The sequence below is a fragment of the Brachycentrus maculatus genome, unplaced genomic scaffold (assembly GCF_059751285.1).
Source record: "Brachycentrus maculatus isolate JH-2025_06_01 unplaced genomic scaffold, ASM5975128v1 h1tg000918l, whole genome shotgun sequence".
Classification (NCBI taxonomy): domain Eukaryota; kingdom Metazoa; phylum Arthropoda; class Insecta; order Trichoptera; family Brachycentridae; genus Brachycentrus; species Brachycentrus maculatus.
Window position 1 is genome coordinate 152,083 of NW_028281642.1, and position 19,837 is coordinate 171,919.

A 19,837-nucleotide genomic window follows, 5' to 3' on the forward strand; every position below is an offset into this window, starting at 1 on the left:
CGGACAGAATATGATACTAACTTGTTTTTTTCATCTTCGGACTGAACTTTATACCAACTTGTTCTTTTTCATATTCGAGCAGAATACGATACTAACTTGTTCTCTTTCATCTTCGGATAGAATACGATACTAACTTATTCTCTTTCATCTTCGGACAGAATATGATACTAACTTGCTATCTTTCATCTTCGGACAGAAAATGATATTATACCAACTTGTTCTCTTTCATCTTCGAGCAGAATACGATACTAACTTGTTCTCTTTCATCTTCGGACAGAATACGATACTAACTTATTCTCTTTCATCTTCGGACATAATATGATACTAACTTGCTATCTTTCATCTTCGGACAGAATATGATATTATACTAACTTGTTCTCTTTCATCTTCGGACAGTCGCACGCGAGATCCTCCCTGTTTACGTGCAGGACGACGGGCCCCCGGCGCAGGCTCGAGCCTTGGCCGCGCCTGTACACGGCTTGCACGCCCATGGTGGCGCGCGCCCACGCGGGCTGCGCCCCCCGAGCCCCCGCCGCCCGCCGGGACCCCATCGGGTCGGTGTCTTCGCCAGGGCCGTTCTTGATATGACCGATCTTCCCCATTATTGCTGCAACAAAGACATACAATTTAAGAAATCATCCTCTCAGTCCTAGATGGATGAACATAGACTCCTTGTACTTCTGTACTCCTGGTAACTTGTCTCTTTGGATTATGTCTGATCTTATCACCTAATTGTATTTTATTTATTTTACTTGAGTCCAAACCTTGAGGTGATGTGTGCAAGCCTTTAAGGTTCACATGTACATATATATAAAATATATATACATTTATATAAGTTTATTTTTAATTTTTAAATACAATGAAAAAAACTAACAATACTATTTATTTAACAATACTTTTTATTACTAATATATAAAAAAAAAAAACATATTAAAAATAAAATAAGTTTAACGTTCACACACACACACACACATACACGCACACATTTTTTGTACTAATCGATCCCGGTATCTTAGTACCGGGGTCGATTCTTAAGAGAGTCAGAAAAATACAGATATATACTTTTCCTAAATACAGATGATACTTTTCCTCAGAATAAAAAAAAAAACATCAAGCTCCATGATTCTACAAAACAACTCGTAAAAAATAGCTTTGGCTACAAAGTCCATATACTGACCGTAGTCGTTGTTGCAGAACTTTTTTAGGGTCAGTCTTTTTGCTCCACCGGGACACTTTCCGCATTGATCTGAAAAAAAGAGAAATAGGTACGTAAATTATTACATTTCCCATAATATTACTAGAATTAATTACTTTCAAGTGATAGTTGACGTCGGGGGGACCTAACATGTTACACAAAGAAGAAGAAAGAACTTTTAAAAGAAAAAATCTACAATGTTATCCACGAAATTATTTGACTCTTGTCATTTATAAGTAGGAACCACTTTAAACAACGGCTATTACGCCATTGTTTTTAGAGAGGCACATCAAAATAAACGGGTTTGATTTGAAATACCCCGATACTCCATAGAGCCATACTCCATAATACGTATGTTTGCCTGTGCCCAAAAGATAATTCGATATTCTTTGATCTTGTCATAACCATAACCGCTCCGGGCGCCGCGCAATGTCAGAGACAATGGAATATGGCCATTATAGAGGAAATGAAGCTTTGTTTTATTATCTCTTGTAGAGGATGCTCCCGAGGGATGTGTGTTGGTTCAGATTTTCTTTGAATGTTGTATTCGAGTATTAAATAAATCGCCCTTTTGCTCGACTGCGTCGGGATATTCTATTTGGTTATATTTTCACGTGCAGAATCTCAACGAAATTAAATTTATAAATATAATTTATCGATTTGGCAATTTTGTTGAATAACAACGATTCAATTGTAAAAATAAAATGCTCGTTTAACAAACCTATAAGGAACAATAATTTTGTAATTTCATCAATTGATTCGGCAGTCTCTGTGGTAAATACCACAATATTTAAGAATCACAAATTACGACACGTGTTTCCGCGCATTCCGCATAATTTTTTGACACCGCGTCCTATAATAGATACATACATTAGAAAATAATGTTAGGCTGAAACTAGGGATAATTGAAAGGGATTGTTCTTTAATACAATATGGACATGTAGAGTGCATTCGCTGATAACGAGAGAATGAATTATCTATTGATAACGAGAGAATGACTAAAACGAAGACAGTCAGATCAATCAGAACCTAAAACCTGGTGGCGTCACAAAAGTCTACGTAATCGAAGGGCATGTTTGACTGGATGAAAAAGAAGAAAGCTAGGAGTGTATATCAGGTCAGAAAAGTGTGGCGTTCCATCCTTTCTGCCTTCCCCTTTAGGGAACGGCGTGATGGTAGCAGTAATAGTAGTAAATTATGTCCTCTTTTAAACAATGTTTAATTTAACATGATGTTTACATTGACATCTCTGGCTACCTCTTTTTTCCACGTGAATTTTATTTGACCAGCAACCGGGTATAGTTGTGACCGACATCACCAGACTGGTGATGTCGGTTACGACGAAACCCGGTTGCTGGTCAAATAAAAATTCATGTGAAAAAAACTACATAAGTAGTTGTTATTTTATTCTATAAAATGCAGTACCGCCAAGAAATGTCAGTAAAAACTTAAATCTTATATGTATTTATTAAAATTTTTCCTGCTTAATCGTTTTTTTAATGGTTTTATTATTTTTCAACGCAACAGATTTGAGTCAGACAAATCCCCCAACTAGGTGACCCGCCTCAGGGGATATCATGTTATCAATCGAAGAGATTGCACATGAAGAGATCGTATTATTTATATTTGCCCAGAACTCACTTTTTATATTCAATATTACTTGTCGTATAATCGATTATATTTTGTATTTACTCAATATTTTTTCATCTTGAAATATGTCATTCTTAGAATAAAAGGAAACCTCGCAGAAGATGAAACGTAAAAATAATACAGTTAAAAATATTTTTCTATTAAGTATTTACGAATCATCATCGAAAAATATTCGATATTTGAAGAAGTATTCATTGTTCGCAGTGGTAAGCGACCAATATTCTTTATTTGAAGAATTGTACATTGTTTGCAGTGGTAAGCGAAAAATATTCGATATTTGAAGAATTAAAAAAAAAAACAATATAAACTGTAAAAAAGAAGAAAAAAAAATTGTGAGCGGGGACACGTCTGACTTCTCTCGCAGCCGATCGCATACTGAATTGTGCATTTGCGAATACCTCCGTAACGTAGCTGCATCTACTGATACTTGCCAATCCGAAGATAATTTGAAAAGAAAAAAGTAAGTACAAGGGGGTCTTTCAAAAAGTAAGATGATAGCCTGAGTACATTGTGTATGTGTATTTGAATTGTATCCAAGACTCCAGGAAGGAGAGGAAGCGGCTTTACGTGTAATGTGGATGCTTTACACGCGCACGATTGGTTTGATCTGTGTGCAGAAATTATTCTTCCGGAAAATTGGTTTTCGAAAGAAAAGCATTTACAGAAGGGATTCGTGGAACGAATTTTAATGTTGATCTCAGTTAAACAAAGCGCCTATGCGTATTTGTACTTTTTTAATGTAAGTTGTACTTATTACTAAAATTTGTTTCTATAAACACTTGTTTTTTTTAACACTTAGTTTATTTACGACTAGTTTTGGAAGCTAAGCTTCCATCCTCAGGTCTAAATGTTTACATTTAGACAATTCCCAGGGGGGGTCAAATAAATAAAAGTGTTTTTTTACTCTAATATTTATTCGATATTACCCTGGACTGGTACCTAAAGCGGAGGGCTGATCACCCTTCCTTCGTGTGTTAATCAAGATAACACTGCGTTTATATGATGCAGTGACCTATGCACCATTGGGAGCGGATAAGGGTTGGAATTTTTAATTGAATTTATTTATTTATGGTTCACAAACAATGAAAAACATATTACTGTACAATAAATGAAATACAGTGCAATACAAATTGTTTGAATGTTTTTCATCAATTAGATGAGAACACAACAAACTTACAGAAACAATAAAGGTGCAGGTTAAACACGTATATACAGAATAGAAATTTGGTTGTAAAAAAAGGGTGATAACAATTAAAAGTAATGAAGTAAGAAAAATAAAAATAAAAATTAGAAGTAAAAATTAAAACGAAATTTGACTATGCTACATAAGGTACAAAATTCAAGACTCCACCAGATTCGTGAAATCAATTTGAAATTAATTTCACTAATCTGGTAATAATAATTTAATATTTTATTTCCCCATTGAATAATGAATGGGTTTGAGTAGTTAATTTGAGTAGTATAGTTTTCCAATGCAAACTACCAATGCTATTCAAATTTTTAAAGTAATATTTGATTGCTTTGATTTTACATGCAAGTTGTTATGAAATATAATATATTTCTAAGCATTTTGTTGAAAACAAATCTTTCTCCTATCAAATGCTCACCTCGCTTTGCCTATTATCTCGACGGCTCACGTTAAATAAAATACCCGATCTTATGTAAATCTCCCAATTCTCCGTCCCATAAACCCTCATCCCTCGGCTGCTTCGGGTGGATAACAAATTACCCGCCCCGGTCCCCGGCCTACTCGCGCCTCGGCCTAGCTCAGGGGTCGGCAACGGTAACCCCTTGGACCAAAAGAGCCAAACGTGAATAGAAAAACGGTTTGGCAATTTATGAGGGTCCAATTTTTTGTTTATAATAATTCAATTTCATTTATTAAATATTTGAAGGAACCTACAAGTATGTTTAAAGTAACAAAATTTTAATCTGAGATACTTTTTTGCGCAGATTTATACTATATATTGTTTTCTTTGTTTTTATCTTATCTTTGTTTTTCTTTTTTCTTATCCTTGTCTTAACCTGTTCAAGCATTATCTCCCCACTAATTTCTAACAGACATCAAAAGGTATAAGCCTAGATCGTTCACACTAGTCTGTTTTTTTTGGTTGGTTGGAAGATATTGCTTTATAGCAATAAGCCCGCCAATGTACACACATATTGTACAAAAAGTTCAAATAGATAAATAAATAAATATATCTCTTTCATAGATGCATACAACAAAATATTTTCACCTTTTTCTATTGAAATAAACTTTTTTTAAAGTATTTGTGTTACTCAAAATGTATTTAAAGGTACCTTTTAACATTCAACGATTTGTGTTCTTTATTATTCATTTTTAATTTATTAAGTAAAGAAGACATAATAAGTAGGTACGTATTTGAAAGCTCAAATGTATTTTATGCTCATAATAATCCAATACAAAACAGAATAGTCTAAGCGGCCAGACTATGGAATGAATTACCTCTCCTTGTAAAAAATACACCTACTCTAATAACTTTTAAGATAAGTCTGAGACATTCCTATTTATCATTAAAATCCTAACTGTTCATCAAACCTCCTCCCTTTTTTCCTCTATCTCCTTCCCTAAACTCCCCTTTTCCTTTGCCTTCCTTATTATCATATTTTTTCATTAATATATTTTTTTAAATGTCAATTTGTAGTTTATATATATTTTTTAAATGTTTAAGAACTATCTACCTTCTGATTTCTAACAGCTATATACTCGTATATGGTATCAAACGTTTTGATCATTAACAACAGCCCTTTTTTGGTTGGTTGAAATAAATTGCTTTTTAGCAATAAGCCCGCCAATGTACTTTTTTCTTTTCTGTACATAAAGTTTAAATATTTAAAAAAAAATCTAAATTTGTGTAAAAAGTATCATTTTCAATTTGACAAAGAACGAGCCACACAAATAGCTTAAAGATCCACATGCGGCTCGCGAGCCACACGTTACCGACCCCTGGCCTAGAGGGATGTCGATACGGGATCAATCCTCGAGGATTTGCTCTCTCTGCCAATCTGGAGCGAACGCCGGGGGTAGTTTGTACACTTCAGGCACACTCTTGCCGAGTCACTTCCTTCCGGGAAACTTTGCAGAAGGATATATTTCCTTAACTGTATACCTCTATCCGAATTACTGATCTGAAACTACTGAAAAATTTCATGACATTAACCGGAAACGATCCGAAAAGTTGTACTTGACATCCGGCAATACTTTACAAAGACAAATTTATACAGAATACTCACAAATCTTGGTTTTGCCCATTTAAGAGTTTTGTATATACTCGTACATGTCTGTACCACCTTAAAGAACTTTTCTTAATCTCATCAATTATCCCTTGTTACTTTATTTATGGTTTCGGCATTCACCTTGTGGTAAGACATGATGACATTGTAAAAGAAAAACACTTTTTTAACACTTGAGTTTCTGTTTTAATAACGACTCGTCTCGCAAGCTATGCTTCCATCTTCAGGTTTAAATATAAACATAAATTTATATTTAGACCTAAAGATGGAAGCATAGCTTCCTAAACGAGTCGTTATAATAAAATAAACTGAGGTGGTAAAAGTGTTTTTCTTTTACAATCCCTATTTACCATTTAATACCTATAATAACTCAAAGCATTGTTTATTGATATAGAATTAATTTTTTAGAATAGCATGATGATTTGAATGTAAGAAAACACTTGTATGAGACCACTTTTTTGAGTTTATTAACGTAAACACGACTTGTGTCGATACCTACAAATGTGAAATTATCAAATATGTATATTAGGGGCTTGAATTACTCAATATACAACCATAAATATGTGCAATATATATATATATATATATATATATATATATATATATATATATATATATATATATATATATATATATATATATATATATATATATATATATATATATATATATATATATATATATATATCGGGCCTCTGTTATCCTGAGAAAATATCCTGGAAGAAGAGCAACCCTTTGATCAGCAAACACATTTACCATCGACAGACTATCGGAGCCCAAGCAGTCCCAAAAAGCCGTATCACCCAATATAAATTTCGGTGATAGGACCTTTGCTTTGCAGGTCATATGGTGCGGAACAACTTACCCCGAATCTGTGATCTATCCAGAATTCTGCCGAGTTTTGGTTTAAACCCAAGACCCACCCTTTCTAGATACCCGATTCTTGTCCTTAGTTACCCGATTTAATCTTAATTTTCACCTTCACAAAGCCCGTTGATATTAATTGTGTTGCGTAAATATCTATACGTAAATATTTTGTTGTATTAATTTAAAATTGTACAAAGGTAAAAAACGTAAAATTATAAATTTTATATCGCCCTTGAGGTGGTGTAAGTTATTATTAGGTTTATAAAGTCAATCACTTTACGAAAATATGTCCAAGTATGACTGTTACTGAAAAGCATACGATCTACGGTTAGGATTACAAATATCGCTCACTCCTTTCAACAAAGTCATATATCAAAAATCGTCAATTTTCAGTTGTGCATGTTTTCGGAATGCTCAGAAAATGTACTGAATCCCAGCAAAAGTGGCATATTTTTAACTTAATATTTACCCGCTACAGGGCAGAAAGTGTTGTTTTTTGAAAAGAAGAAAATGTATGGTTTAATTATTTTTTTTAAATATGAAATATTTTGCAAATTTAGAAAAAAAAAATCAGGTTTTACCTAAAAAGATCTGTTGCACAGTTAAAAGTTCAATAAGTGGCTTGATATGTATTTTTAATACATTTGATTATATTTTTCTTCTAAAACGATCTCCTGAAAAGTTTTTTGATGTATGACGTTGTTGAAAAGAGTAAGCGATATGTGGGTACATAAAATTTAGTTCCTCCATTTATTTTTTTGCTTCAGCAGTCACTTAACGGTAATATTTATAGATTTGTATTTTATATTTGTATTTTTATTTTACTTGGTATATACCACTATTTCTTAAAATCTGTTGTGACACAAGTTGTCAGTGGCCCCTAATTGTCCACATTCCCACTGATAAAAAAAATAAATAACAACTTCTACCCCCTCTTCATCTTTCAACCTTCTAAAGAGGTCAACTGTAAAATTGTATTAAATTTTATATCATCAAATAGATAATGATAGTGAATAAATCGAAACACGTGTTACAAAAGGTTTTAATAAAATGTGTTATTAACCAAGAATACTTTAAATAAAATTCATCTATTCCTCCAGTTTGCAATTAAAAAATGAATGTCCACGTTTTCATAGCAAACAATCAAAGAGAAGGTATTCTATTATTTCCGCAGTCACTCTTAATCTAGAACTGGGGCACTCCCCCTCACGACTCCCGAAACAGAGAAAATAATAATATTTTGTACCTACTCCACGAGACCGTATCACAAGATATTGTTTTCCATTTTCCCCTTCATTTTACCAAACAATCGTTCATTTTGATGCCCTCTTAAAACCACCAAGTTAAGAGGCAAGACACAACTCAAACATTACCATATTAACTTGCATTGCAAAAAATCTTCACCGTTCGGTTTTCGGTATTCGTATTGGCGTCTATCGTGATACTATACTGGTCAATGTCGCTTCGAGACACGTCCAGTTTGTGATTTTCCAGAACCACGATATCTTATTCCTTCTTCCCTTTCTTTGAAGTATAGTTTAGGGAAGACAATATTTTTGATTTCGCATTTTGTGACCAAAGTACTGAGCTCTCCCTTTATGCAAATGCATATTATAAGCTTTATGCATCCGTTGCAAGACAGCCTCCTTCGATATCCATTTTATCTATGATATTTTGAGTATTCTATGTAACTCCTTGCCTTTCAATTATTGTTTTCTTTTCATTTTTCAACCATATATTTATTTTGAATAAAAACTTAGTTTTTCAATACAAAAACGGTGTTTTAACCGAAAAATAAAATAACGTTCAATGTTACCTGGGTTTAAAGAAAATTCAGTTGCGGTATTTTGACTATCCCACCTTCATAAATGTCGTTATGTTTTTTATTTATTTTTGGCGTTCACTTTGTGGTAAGACATGATAAAATTGTAAAAATAAAATACAATTTTTTTACTTGAGTTATCTTTATTTAATTATAACCATTAATTAATTAATTAGTTATAATTAAATAAATATAGCTCAAGTGGTAAAAAACAAGTATTTTTCTTTTACAATTTTCTTTTTGGTTATCTATTTTTATTTCGTACATTATAACAGTAAATTTGTTTGATTTGATTAACTGTCCTTAGTTTCCTAGACTCTTATCACTCCCTTCTTAATATAAAATGGCTGACAGATGACGATGGGGCAATTTCGCAGTGATGAAGATATGCAAATTTCTTCGGTAGAATGTCACGACTTAACTAGTTCCTTGGCAGGAAATTAATACGACTAACTTAACAGAATATAATTGGAGAAATTAATTACAGTATCTACTCAATGAATTAGGGCCACCCATTATTTTTTTGAATACTCTGAAATCTTTTGGATTATTACATTTATTTTACATAAATACTTTAAGTTTTTTATTGACATCTAATATCATGTATATTACCTTCAATAATATGTAAAATATACCTGGATTATTTAAGCGTTTACAAAATTTTAAACCCTTTTTCTGAGAAAGGTCCCTAATTAGCACAGGTAGACAGATAGTTGAAAGTTAAAAAAAAAGCCCTATCTCATTTATTAGTGAAGTTTCTTGAGTTCTGATTGTTGTTTTGTTCAGAGAGGTTATATAGTTATCGTGTCTTGTGAAAAAAACTTAATTTTTAATTTTAGTTCATAAAGTATAATTTTTTTTTGTAAACACAAGTGTTTTTTTGGAAAAGGACAAAATGGGAAAAAGTAAAGACATTTCTGAGGAAAAAAAGTCTAGTGTTATAGTGCTACTGAAATTAGGAATACTATCTAATAGAGAAATTTCAAAAAAAGAAAACGTTTCTCGTCAAACAGTGGACAAAATTTCAAAATCAATAAAAAATCAGTCACCCGCCACCAGCAATCAGCGAAAGAACTGTCGTAAGATTAGAAAAACAACACCGAGGACTGATCAAAAAATCGTTCAAAGTGCCTTAGAAAACCGAAGTGCATCAGCAAAAACATTAAAAATAAAATTGGAAGAAGAGGGTATAAATATATCGGTATCAACACTGAGGCGACGTCTTTACGAAGTAAATCTGAAATGCAGGCGCCCTGTAAAAGTACCAAAATTGACACCACGAATGAAAGCGGATCGATTAAAATGGGCCAGGCTACATCGAAATTACTCGGTAGATGATTGGAAAAAGGTATTTATTTAAATTGAATTTTCAACATATCATTTTAGTCAATAAACTTATATATTTGAATTAAACTTAAATTTTCATTATTTTTCAGGTCATCTTTAGTGATGAGTGCCGGTTAGAAGCCGTGACAGAGAGCCGTCGATTCGTCAGGAGAACACCAATGGAACGTTACAATGAGGCCTGTGTGGTTAAAGTTATCAAACACCCCCCTGCAACAATGATATGGTCATGTATTATTAACAATTTACCTGGGCCGTTGTTTTTCGTGGAAGGAACAATGAACCAAAATTCCTATAAGCAGGTCCTCGAACGAATTTTATTGCCCTTCTACCATACACTCGACCCAACAGAAGGTCCATACACCTTCATGCAGGATGGGGCACCTTGCCACCGGGCTAAATCAATAATAAAAATTTTGTCTAACAAAAATCTGCCTTTGCTCCCCTGGCCTGGAAATTCTCCGGACCTTAATCCTATAGAAAACGTATGGAGCATGTTAAAAAATAAGGTATACTCATTCCCAAATCCGACAGTAGACTGTCTAAAAAAAAAATTCAAAAAATTAGGTCAGAAGACGAAGAAATAAAAAACACGATAAAACAGTGCATTTTAAGTATGCCAAAAAGAATTGAGGCAGTTATTTCTGCCAAAGGTGGAAATAATAAATACTAACTATATTTATATGAAAATATATGCATAATTTAAGCGTAATAAAGTGTTCTTGTGTAAATAAAATTCAATGTTGTTTTATTCAAGGTTTTCTCTGAGTTATTCCTGTTTGAATTGAGAAATTGCGCGAAATTCTGCGTGGCCCTAATTCATTGAGTAGATACTGTAGAGCCCATGTTCCTGAAGCTTTCCCGTCGCACTATTGGCTCCACATTTATTATATTACATCTCTTATTATTCATTCTCCCCAAACGCAGTCCGCTGTCATAGCTAGGGATGTAGGAACTTCGACCTTATAACATTAGCAGTCAGAACGTGTCTAAGTTAAAATTTCCATGGCAATATAACAATCGAGAGTGACTAATGTAGCGATCGTTGTCGTATCGTGCGAGTAAAAAAGGATGATTTAAGAATCATCATATAATATATAACCTAGCATATAACAGTCGACAGAAGCGTGTTTCTCTTTTAGTATTGTTTTGAATAATGTCTTTCCCATTTATATGAACTGTGTGTCAGCCATAAAGATTAAAATGAATTTATGGGGATTTTTTTTCGTAAATTAAAAAAAAATCTGTCAATATGAGAATTCCCTTAAATGGCAAAACAGCCATCAAAAAATAGGTCACCAGCAAAACCTTTAAATTTTCCACTTTCATTTTATTTTGAAAAGTATTATTTTTCAAAAAAAAAAAAAAAACTGTAGTAGAGTGACTAGCATGTTTGGCTACCATGCACGAGTCCAGCGTTCGATTCTCAGCAGGGTTGACATTAATATCGTATAAAGATGTTTTCATTGAAATATGTTTAAAACCTGGACTGGATATACAGTGTTTTTTTTAAGCATACTCGTGTACGATTGAACGGTACTATGTATATTTGTAAAATCCATACTGTACTTAATATAAAAATATTACTTATTTATTTTTTAACAAAAATGTTATTAATATTAGTATATTACCACTTACTCGGTGAGTGGTTATATAAAATGTAACTAATATTATTTACATTTTTGTAAAAAAATAATTAAGTAAAAATGACTAACCACAAAGTAAATGCTTTAAATATTAATAATATTGAGAATAAAAAATATTGTTTCTATCAAGAATTAAGGACAATGGTAACCCTATAACGACACATATGACGTTGTATAATCTGGGCAATGTTATCTACTTTGTATAGGTGGCACTGATATACGTGTACACACATAATATACATGTATATTGCAATGGCATAATGTTTCTAATTTATTCGTTATACGCGCACCTCGGAGCTCAAACATCAAAAGACGGATTTATTGAAGCGTACATATTAATTTGGCGATACATATTTAGTCTGCTGCCATAGAATTCGGAATTCATTCAGGAGCGTAGGTTCCTTCATAATTCCATATCCGGTTGCAAGACGACCAAAGCAGGATGAAAGCGTTATATCGTAGAAAGGAAAGGAGCTAACGACTTCCGGCGCATTTCTCGCCAACGCACAGCTACGAGAAAGATTATAATTAATTATTTATATTTTTATGAATTTTATTTGTTTATGACTTTTAGCATCACATGTGTTTGATAGAGCGCAAAAATGAAAGCTCTTTGATACTATTTCAATTAATGTATGATTAAGACGTAGTTTCATTGGGGGATTGGTGGAAATCGAATCCGCGACGCCAGGTAATTGAATATTATTATATTTACATCTTTTTCAATTTAAAAAACAGCTGGTATATCCAAATAAACATAAAATTTATATTCAGGGGAATAAATATAGTGAGAAAAACTTTAAATTGAATAAAACATGTGACTTGATTTCATGATTGACATGTAAGACATAAAACTTTCACAAATATATATATTTTTTGATGAAGAGGTCTTAAGAGCTGTGTATAATTTGAATCCTTAGTAGAAAATTAATTAAAATTATACGTATTATTAAAAATATTATTAAAAATAAATTATCGTTTTAATGAACTTAAAATTGCTAATTCGTTCGCCTACCAACCAAGATATAAATAAAAAAATAATTACTTAGCAGATTATTTATACGAAAGAAATAAAATTATATAAAACAGAGATAGTAGTTGAATTTAAGGAACCGGAAGAACTTGTAAAATATGTCGCATTTCCACGCTATCGATCCTCGGTAATTCGGCGCAAGTGTGGCGTGACGCACAAATAGCGCTCAAGATGAAAGTAAATTGTTGAAGAATTGTGCGCAAGGGGTTCGATCCGAACCGCATTAAAATTAATCCGCCGGTAATAATCTCGCCGGGAGACGGGACTGCCTACCAGGGGTGCAAGGCAGTCGGCTGGATAATCATTTGAAACACACAAATGTGTTTGTTTTACGTTATAGCCGAGAGTGTGCGTCGGTGAAAAGATGCATTAGATTATAATGTTACCAGGTATGCAAAAGTAACAAACGGCAGCAGGGCCTCGATTGCAAACGAAATCTTAATTAAAAAAAAAATAAATATCATTTTTTATTCGTCATTATAATTTTGAAATGATGATTCGAATATAAAATAGAACTTAGATATTAATTATTAAAATTAATCACTGATTTTTTGAGTCTACAAAATTGTATTTTATTGTTAAAAACACATAAAAATTCGATTTGTGACAATTGTATTGCCTTGCTATGGTATTTTCAAACTAATGTTGTTAGTTTGAAAATGCCATAACGAGGCGAAACAATTATCACAAATATAACATTTAATATACAAGAACACTTGGAAAAAAATCAGTTTAAAGTCAAACATGACTATTTTCGTGACCTATAGATGTTCTCGTTAACATATTTTGTAATTTACGTTAAAATAGATTTTTAAAAAATCTGAAAGTATGTGAAAAGAATTTTACAGACAAGACAAATAAGGTGGCTTAATGGCTCTCCTTATATATACACTCACACACATACTAAGTGTAACAAAACCCAGTATTTGTGACCAAAATATTCGGACACACTAATAAACATTACAAAAAATATTGTAAAATAAACAAAAAATACCTTATTTTATTTATTGTTTCGGCTTTAACTTTGTGGTAAGACATGTTACAACGATTAAAAAAACACTTGTTTTTTACCACTTGAGTTTTATTATAGACTACATGTTTCAGAAGTTAAACTTCCATCATTCAGGTCTGTATAATAACATATAATGTTATTATACAGACCTGAATGATGGAAGTTTAACTTCTGAAACAGGTAGTCTATAATAAAACTCCAGTGGTAAAAAACAAGTGTTTTCTTTAATCATTAAAAAATACCTTATATTTTATAAAAATATGTCCAAAATGTAAGCTTTATCGAGTGAAATAAATTAAAAACATTTTTACAAGTTCAAATTCGCTCGGTAAATACTATTATTTCTTTAAATCTTTTGTGACACGTGTTTCCACGCATTCTGCATTCGCATCATTTTCAAATACGGTGTTTGAAAATGACGTGAATCGCATGGAATGGAAAATTTTCACAATAGATTTTCAGAAATAGTAGTATTTACCGAGTGAATTCGAACTTGTAAAAATGTTTTTAATTTATTTCACTCTATAAAGCTTACATTTTGGACATATTTGTATAAAATATAAGGTATTTTTTGTTTATTTTACAATATTTTTTGTAATGTTTATACTACACACTAGTGTCCGAATATTTTGGTTACCAAAAAATGACTGCTGAATAATTTCATATAGTATTAGAATAACTGATTGAATTAATTGAGTGTTATTTAAAAATCATATATTTCCTTTAGAAATGAGATTTTGTGAATCATTGCTCTCTCACTCATGAGTCTACCCTCAGAGTTATGCTTAGGGCGCCAAATTAATTATCCACTCAAAACGCTACTCAATGCGCCCTTAGGGGAAGTTTTCAGCCAACAAAAAATTCTTACAGACTGTTTTTCTGGTAAATATTGAAGCACGTCTGAAATATAAATTTTGATATTCGTATATTTTTAAATTCGAGGGATTCGTTCTTAGAAGGATGGCGCTTGTAGAGCGAAAAAGGGATATTAATTGGGTCGTGAAAACTGAAAACGAACAGTTTTGAATCTAAATATTTTCGTAGGAAGGTGAGAAATATTTAACCATAGGTAATGAAAATTTTATAATAATATTTTGTATTTACATATGTTATTTTTATAGAAAAGAATACATATTACTAAGACTGAAAATTTAAATTGATTGTAATAAACCCTTCGGATATTACAATCTACATATGTACAGATATTTCTAAAACACGTGTTCTTTTAAATCAGTGTAAGTATGCTTGTTTTGTTCAGATAACAAAGAATGCCCTTTTTGTTATGTAAATTAATGTTTTGCATTATTATATCTATATTATCTCTTTGTTGGCAAAGAGTTTCATATTTGCGTGTAAAAATATCTACATTGATTTCTAAAAAAAATCAAAACAAATTTGCTTGTCTTATAAATTCTGAAGTCCTGAAAATTATCTTACATGGATGAAAGAAAGTATGATAGTTTCGAGTAAAAATACAGTGGAAATAATTTTTATGTAAATGCAGTTTTGTGGATAGATATAAATATATTGAATATAAAGCGTTTTTTTTATTTATTGTTCGATCACGTTAAGCAAATTATATTCAAAATATTGAAATTCTTATTGCTTTCTTCTTAATAATAATGATATTGGATAATTTATAAAGAGCCATATTTGTGAAATACTCTTAGCTGAAAAAAAAACGGGCATGCAAATATACAGTGGGGTGCAAAGAGAATTAATTAGGGTAGTAGAGGTAGATAGTAAAGTAAGCTAGGTACTACTGAGTAAGGTAGTGTATGTACTGGTTGCATTTTTATAAGTCACGCGGGTTAGGATAGGCACTGCTTTTCTGCCTATATGTAATGCACGCCCCTGCACACATATAAATATATAGATAGAATCAACCGGGATTATAACCAGCCAAAATATAACTTCATATCAATCTAACTCTTGCGTGTGTTAAAAAGATTGAGACATGCTCAAAATATTATAAAAGTAAACGCATTAGTCTCAAAATGAAATTTCAAAAATGTCTCCCGTTATTTTTTGATCCACGATTTCGTCTCATACAGTTGAAACTTGAATATTTGCCAGTAAGGTCGCAAGACGACTAGCACATTGATCACTGTAATGTTTACAATTCACACCACGCGGCGGGAGAGTGGTATGAGGCAGTGGCGAGGGGAAAGAGTGGGAAGGGAGCGATACCAACAATTTACCAAGATTAAAAGGCGGTCTGTACCACTGTGTGACGTGGATGAAAACACGGGTCGCGAGGAATCAAAGGAAGTTCCGGGAAATAGAATCATGATCACACCGATACAGTGGTCTGTTTGCGCTACACACGCTAGTCAAATTAGTTTGGCGATTTGAATTATGATCAAAGCTGTCATAATAAAACGGGTAAACGTAACTCAACTTGTTACCATAATATTGTGTATATTATTTTGTGGAATTTGGACAAAAAAGTATTGCAGTCATGGAATATAAATACAATATTAAATGTTTATATATATATATATATATATATATATATATATATATATATATATATATATATATATATATATATATACATTTATATATATATATATATATATATATATATATATATATATATATATATATATATATATATATATGGCATTAAGTATTAAAAATAGACATATTTATAATAGGTTATTCATTTAGTACATAATATATGAGATTATATGGAATGGGTGTGTTTTTAGATGGATTGCCACAAAATCAAAAGATGTCATAATATTGAAAAGAAATTGAAAATAGAAATAAAGTAACAAAACATAAATATAAGGAAGTATTTCTTTGAAATTTTGTTGTAGATGGACCTATATGAATTGATACTGTGATAACGTTTAATATATTTCTGCCTAAAAGCTTAATTTAAGCGCATTTCGGGGTGTTATTTATTAGGTAGAAAATCTCACCTGGAATCGAATACAAGTGAACTTTCTTTACTTTTTTTATTATTATATGAGTTTTATTTTCTTCGGCTTGCTTATGACGGGCATAAATTCAGTAAAAGGATTAAATAATATTGTTGTAATGTAATGTGTAATTTATAATAGATTTAATGTGAAGAAGAAAAAAATACTAAAATATCTTAGCGAAATTACTTTAAAAAAGTAAGATTAGTTTATATATTAGATTAAGTTTGATTAAGGAAACATCCGCGTAACGTTTTGAATTAGGTAAGGTTGAAACCATACAAATCAAAATATGAGGTTGGGTATTTGAAAATATGAGTGAATAGGTAAGAAGACGTCTCATGATAATTGATAATGTTGGCATGTGAGTTGATATTACTTCTGAAAGTGAAAGTGTTTGCCAATAGCAGGGGAAAAGACTGGTGAAAGAATAAAAAGCGATGAAGTGTATGTTAGTGAATGGTGAATGAATGGCACTTACTTACCGCGGACGGGCGGTGCATCTACCGCTTCCATCGCCTGGACTGCCTGGATCACCTTGGGGATTTCTGGAAACAAGGAAAAGCAAACGGTATTAGTAAATTAGGAATGATGTGGAAAATGTACGAACATTGATGAGACTGATCAATTAGCGGTGAGTGGAGGAATCGACCAATTTACCGGTCGATTGAAATTGTAAATTAGTAAGTGGTGCAGAAATTCAAAGAAGATTTTAATAATAATTTTTTATTTAAAATAAATTGATCACAAACTATGTGTCAACACAAGGGATTAATTAATTCCTCGTGTTGACCAAAAACGAACGTAAGGAATATTTTGTGTAAGTGTGTAAATAATGCTATGATAGTGACGTGTTGTATTGTTTCCATGCTGATTTAGTCATTGTCCTGACGAAGAGATGGGTACCTTTCAATAACGGTAGACAAAAAACTCAGTAAGTGGTTAATATAGTAGAATAACTAACACGAAGAAATGACTAATTACAAAGTAAATGCTACAAATATAAATAATACGAGTTTACATGTTTTTGACCATTTTTTGGTACTAATACTCCAAACAGTTTCGACAAACGCCTTGTCTTCTTTAGGGATAGATACGTACTAGCCTTGGATTCAATTTGAATATAAAACGACAAATAAAATTTATCAAAAGGCGAGTAAACTTGCAAATAATGAAGCTAAAATATCCGTTAGGTTTTTTTTCTTGTAATTTTAATTTGACTAAGTAAATGTTACTATTTATTAGAGGGATGACGATTGTGTTTAAAGGGAAACTTCTGTATATCTTGAAATAGTGGTATTCATCTAGTAAAATTTCATTTAAAAATGGAATGCTGGATACAGTTTCACCAGGTAAAATAAAAATAAAATGGAATAGTGATATTGACCCAGAAAAATTTAAAATAAAAATAGATATCAAGTGATTGCCGAGCCCATTAATTAAAAAAGGGTTGCTAGTTTATTCGTAGTCACAAAAATGTATAGAAAATAACGGACTGAAATTGAAACTAAGTCACCAGAATCGCATCATTAAATCCAAAATGAATCACATATTGTATGTTATATTATATCAAAATGGACCTGAAATACTAGGGGAAACCTTTTCTTACACTCGTTATACAGATACATAAATGTGTATATGTATTTCATCCAGAGATTCTTATTTTTATGCCTTTATTCGTATTTTGTGGACGTATTTATTAATCAAACATACGCAGAAAATTTATCATATTGTGAACCAGGCAATCACCGTGGGTCTTCCTCGAATAACATCTAGAGGAAGACTAAAGAACTCTTGGATGCTGCAGAAAGAAAGCATGATTCGAAGGTATGGTTGAGGCGACGTTGCCCATAATAGAAGGTCCTAGATCTGAAGAACGAGGAGAGCTGACCTCAACAGTCAACAAAGACGATAAGTTGGGATGGTGTCAGGAAGAAGAAGATTTATTTAATCAACCCGTTTTTTATCCGGCGATGTGGAATGGAAAGTAGTTTTAAAATTATTTAGGTTTAATATTTTTACAGATGTAAATTGTATTATTTTTTGACATCTCATCAAAGATGAAGAAGAATATGGAAGTCTGGGCATTTACGGGGCTGACGACCGTCATAGGCTGGTTTAAGTGATCACTTTACACACGTGTAACATTCACCAATTCTACCCATTATTGACAACCACATTACTCAAATTCTTGGAAGTTCTATATATATGAACCAATTTAGAAACCTTGTTCTTGAATCACTAGAGACATCTATTGGTGAGATGTAAAGAAGCTTTTTATTAAGCAGAAACTCTTATATTAGTATGTGAGATCCGAATCTTTTTTAGATGTATATTGGATTGCTTATAAATTATTCATATTAAGGATAATTTAAAATAAAACTAAGTAGAGACACACGCAAAACGTTGTGAATAAAATAACTGATCAAATTATAAACTGCATAAAAAATTGAATGTCATATTTTCACGCGTTTTCTAGCTTACATGCATCGGAATAAAGGGTCTCTGCCAAATAAAAGCTTTTCCAACCCAACCATTTATGGATCTAATGAACTCACACGTACATCTTCACGAGATTAATGAAAAATGTAAGAGTTCCAAAAATTTGAGTGGTGTGGTTTTCACTCATGGGTAGAATGGTGAACTTTGCACGTGTGTAAAGTGATTACTTAACCAGTCTATGACAGGTTAATACAATAAGCCCTGTAAATACCCAGACTTCCATATTCTTTTAACTTTATTGAGATGTTCTTAAATGTTTTTTACACAGTTTGAGAAATTTTGGTATTTCCTATTGAAGAGACGAGAAATAGAAAAACTGGTTATTTTCCCGCCATAGTAAAAAAGGTTTTAGTAAAAGATAATAGCGGAGTAATGAAATGTCATCTTGCGACATCCGGAATGCCGAATTACTACGTCTTCCGGTTCATTTGTCGAATCACTTCCTCGTCGCTGGAAAGCCTTGACGCTTTTCCGGAAACGTCTGAGAATACAAAGGTAATTGGACACATATTTATTTTACCCAATTTTAGACATACATTTGAACTCACACCAACTCGATTGTTTTTCTTTTTTTTGATTCT

The 19,837-nt window shown here is 32.0% G+C and overlaps 1 protein-coding gene across 2 annotated transcripts in view; it reads right to left on the minus strand.

The window, feature by feature from the left end:
* Positions 1-19,837, minus strand: part of LOC148299846 (netrin-B-like) — a 101,619-nt gene that overhangs the window by 4,010 nt on the left and 77,772 nt on the right. Inside the window, exons 3-5 of one of the 2 annotated variants that reach the window (XM_088275611.1) lie at positions 17,240-17,302; positions 1,178-1,246; positions 373-607 (exon numbers count right to left, since the gene is read on the minus strand). In XM_088275611.1, coding sequence (XP_088131737.1) covers positions 373-607; positions 1,178-1,246; positions 17,240-17,302 — 367 coding nt within the window. Of the gene's footprint in view, positions 1-372; positions 608-1,177; positions 1,247-17,235; positions 17,303-19,837 lie in introns of both variants that reach the window. The other variant, XM_088275612.1, reaches the window with a different exon arrangement.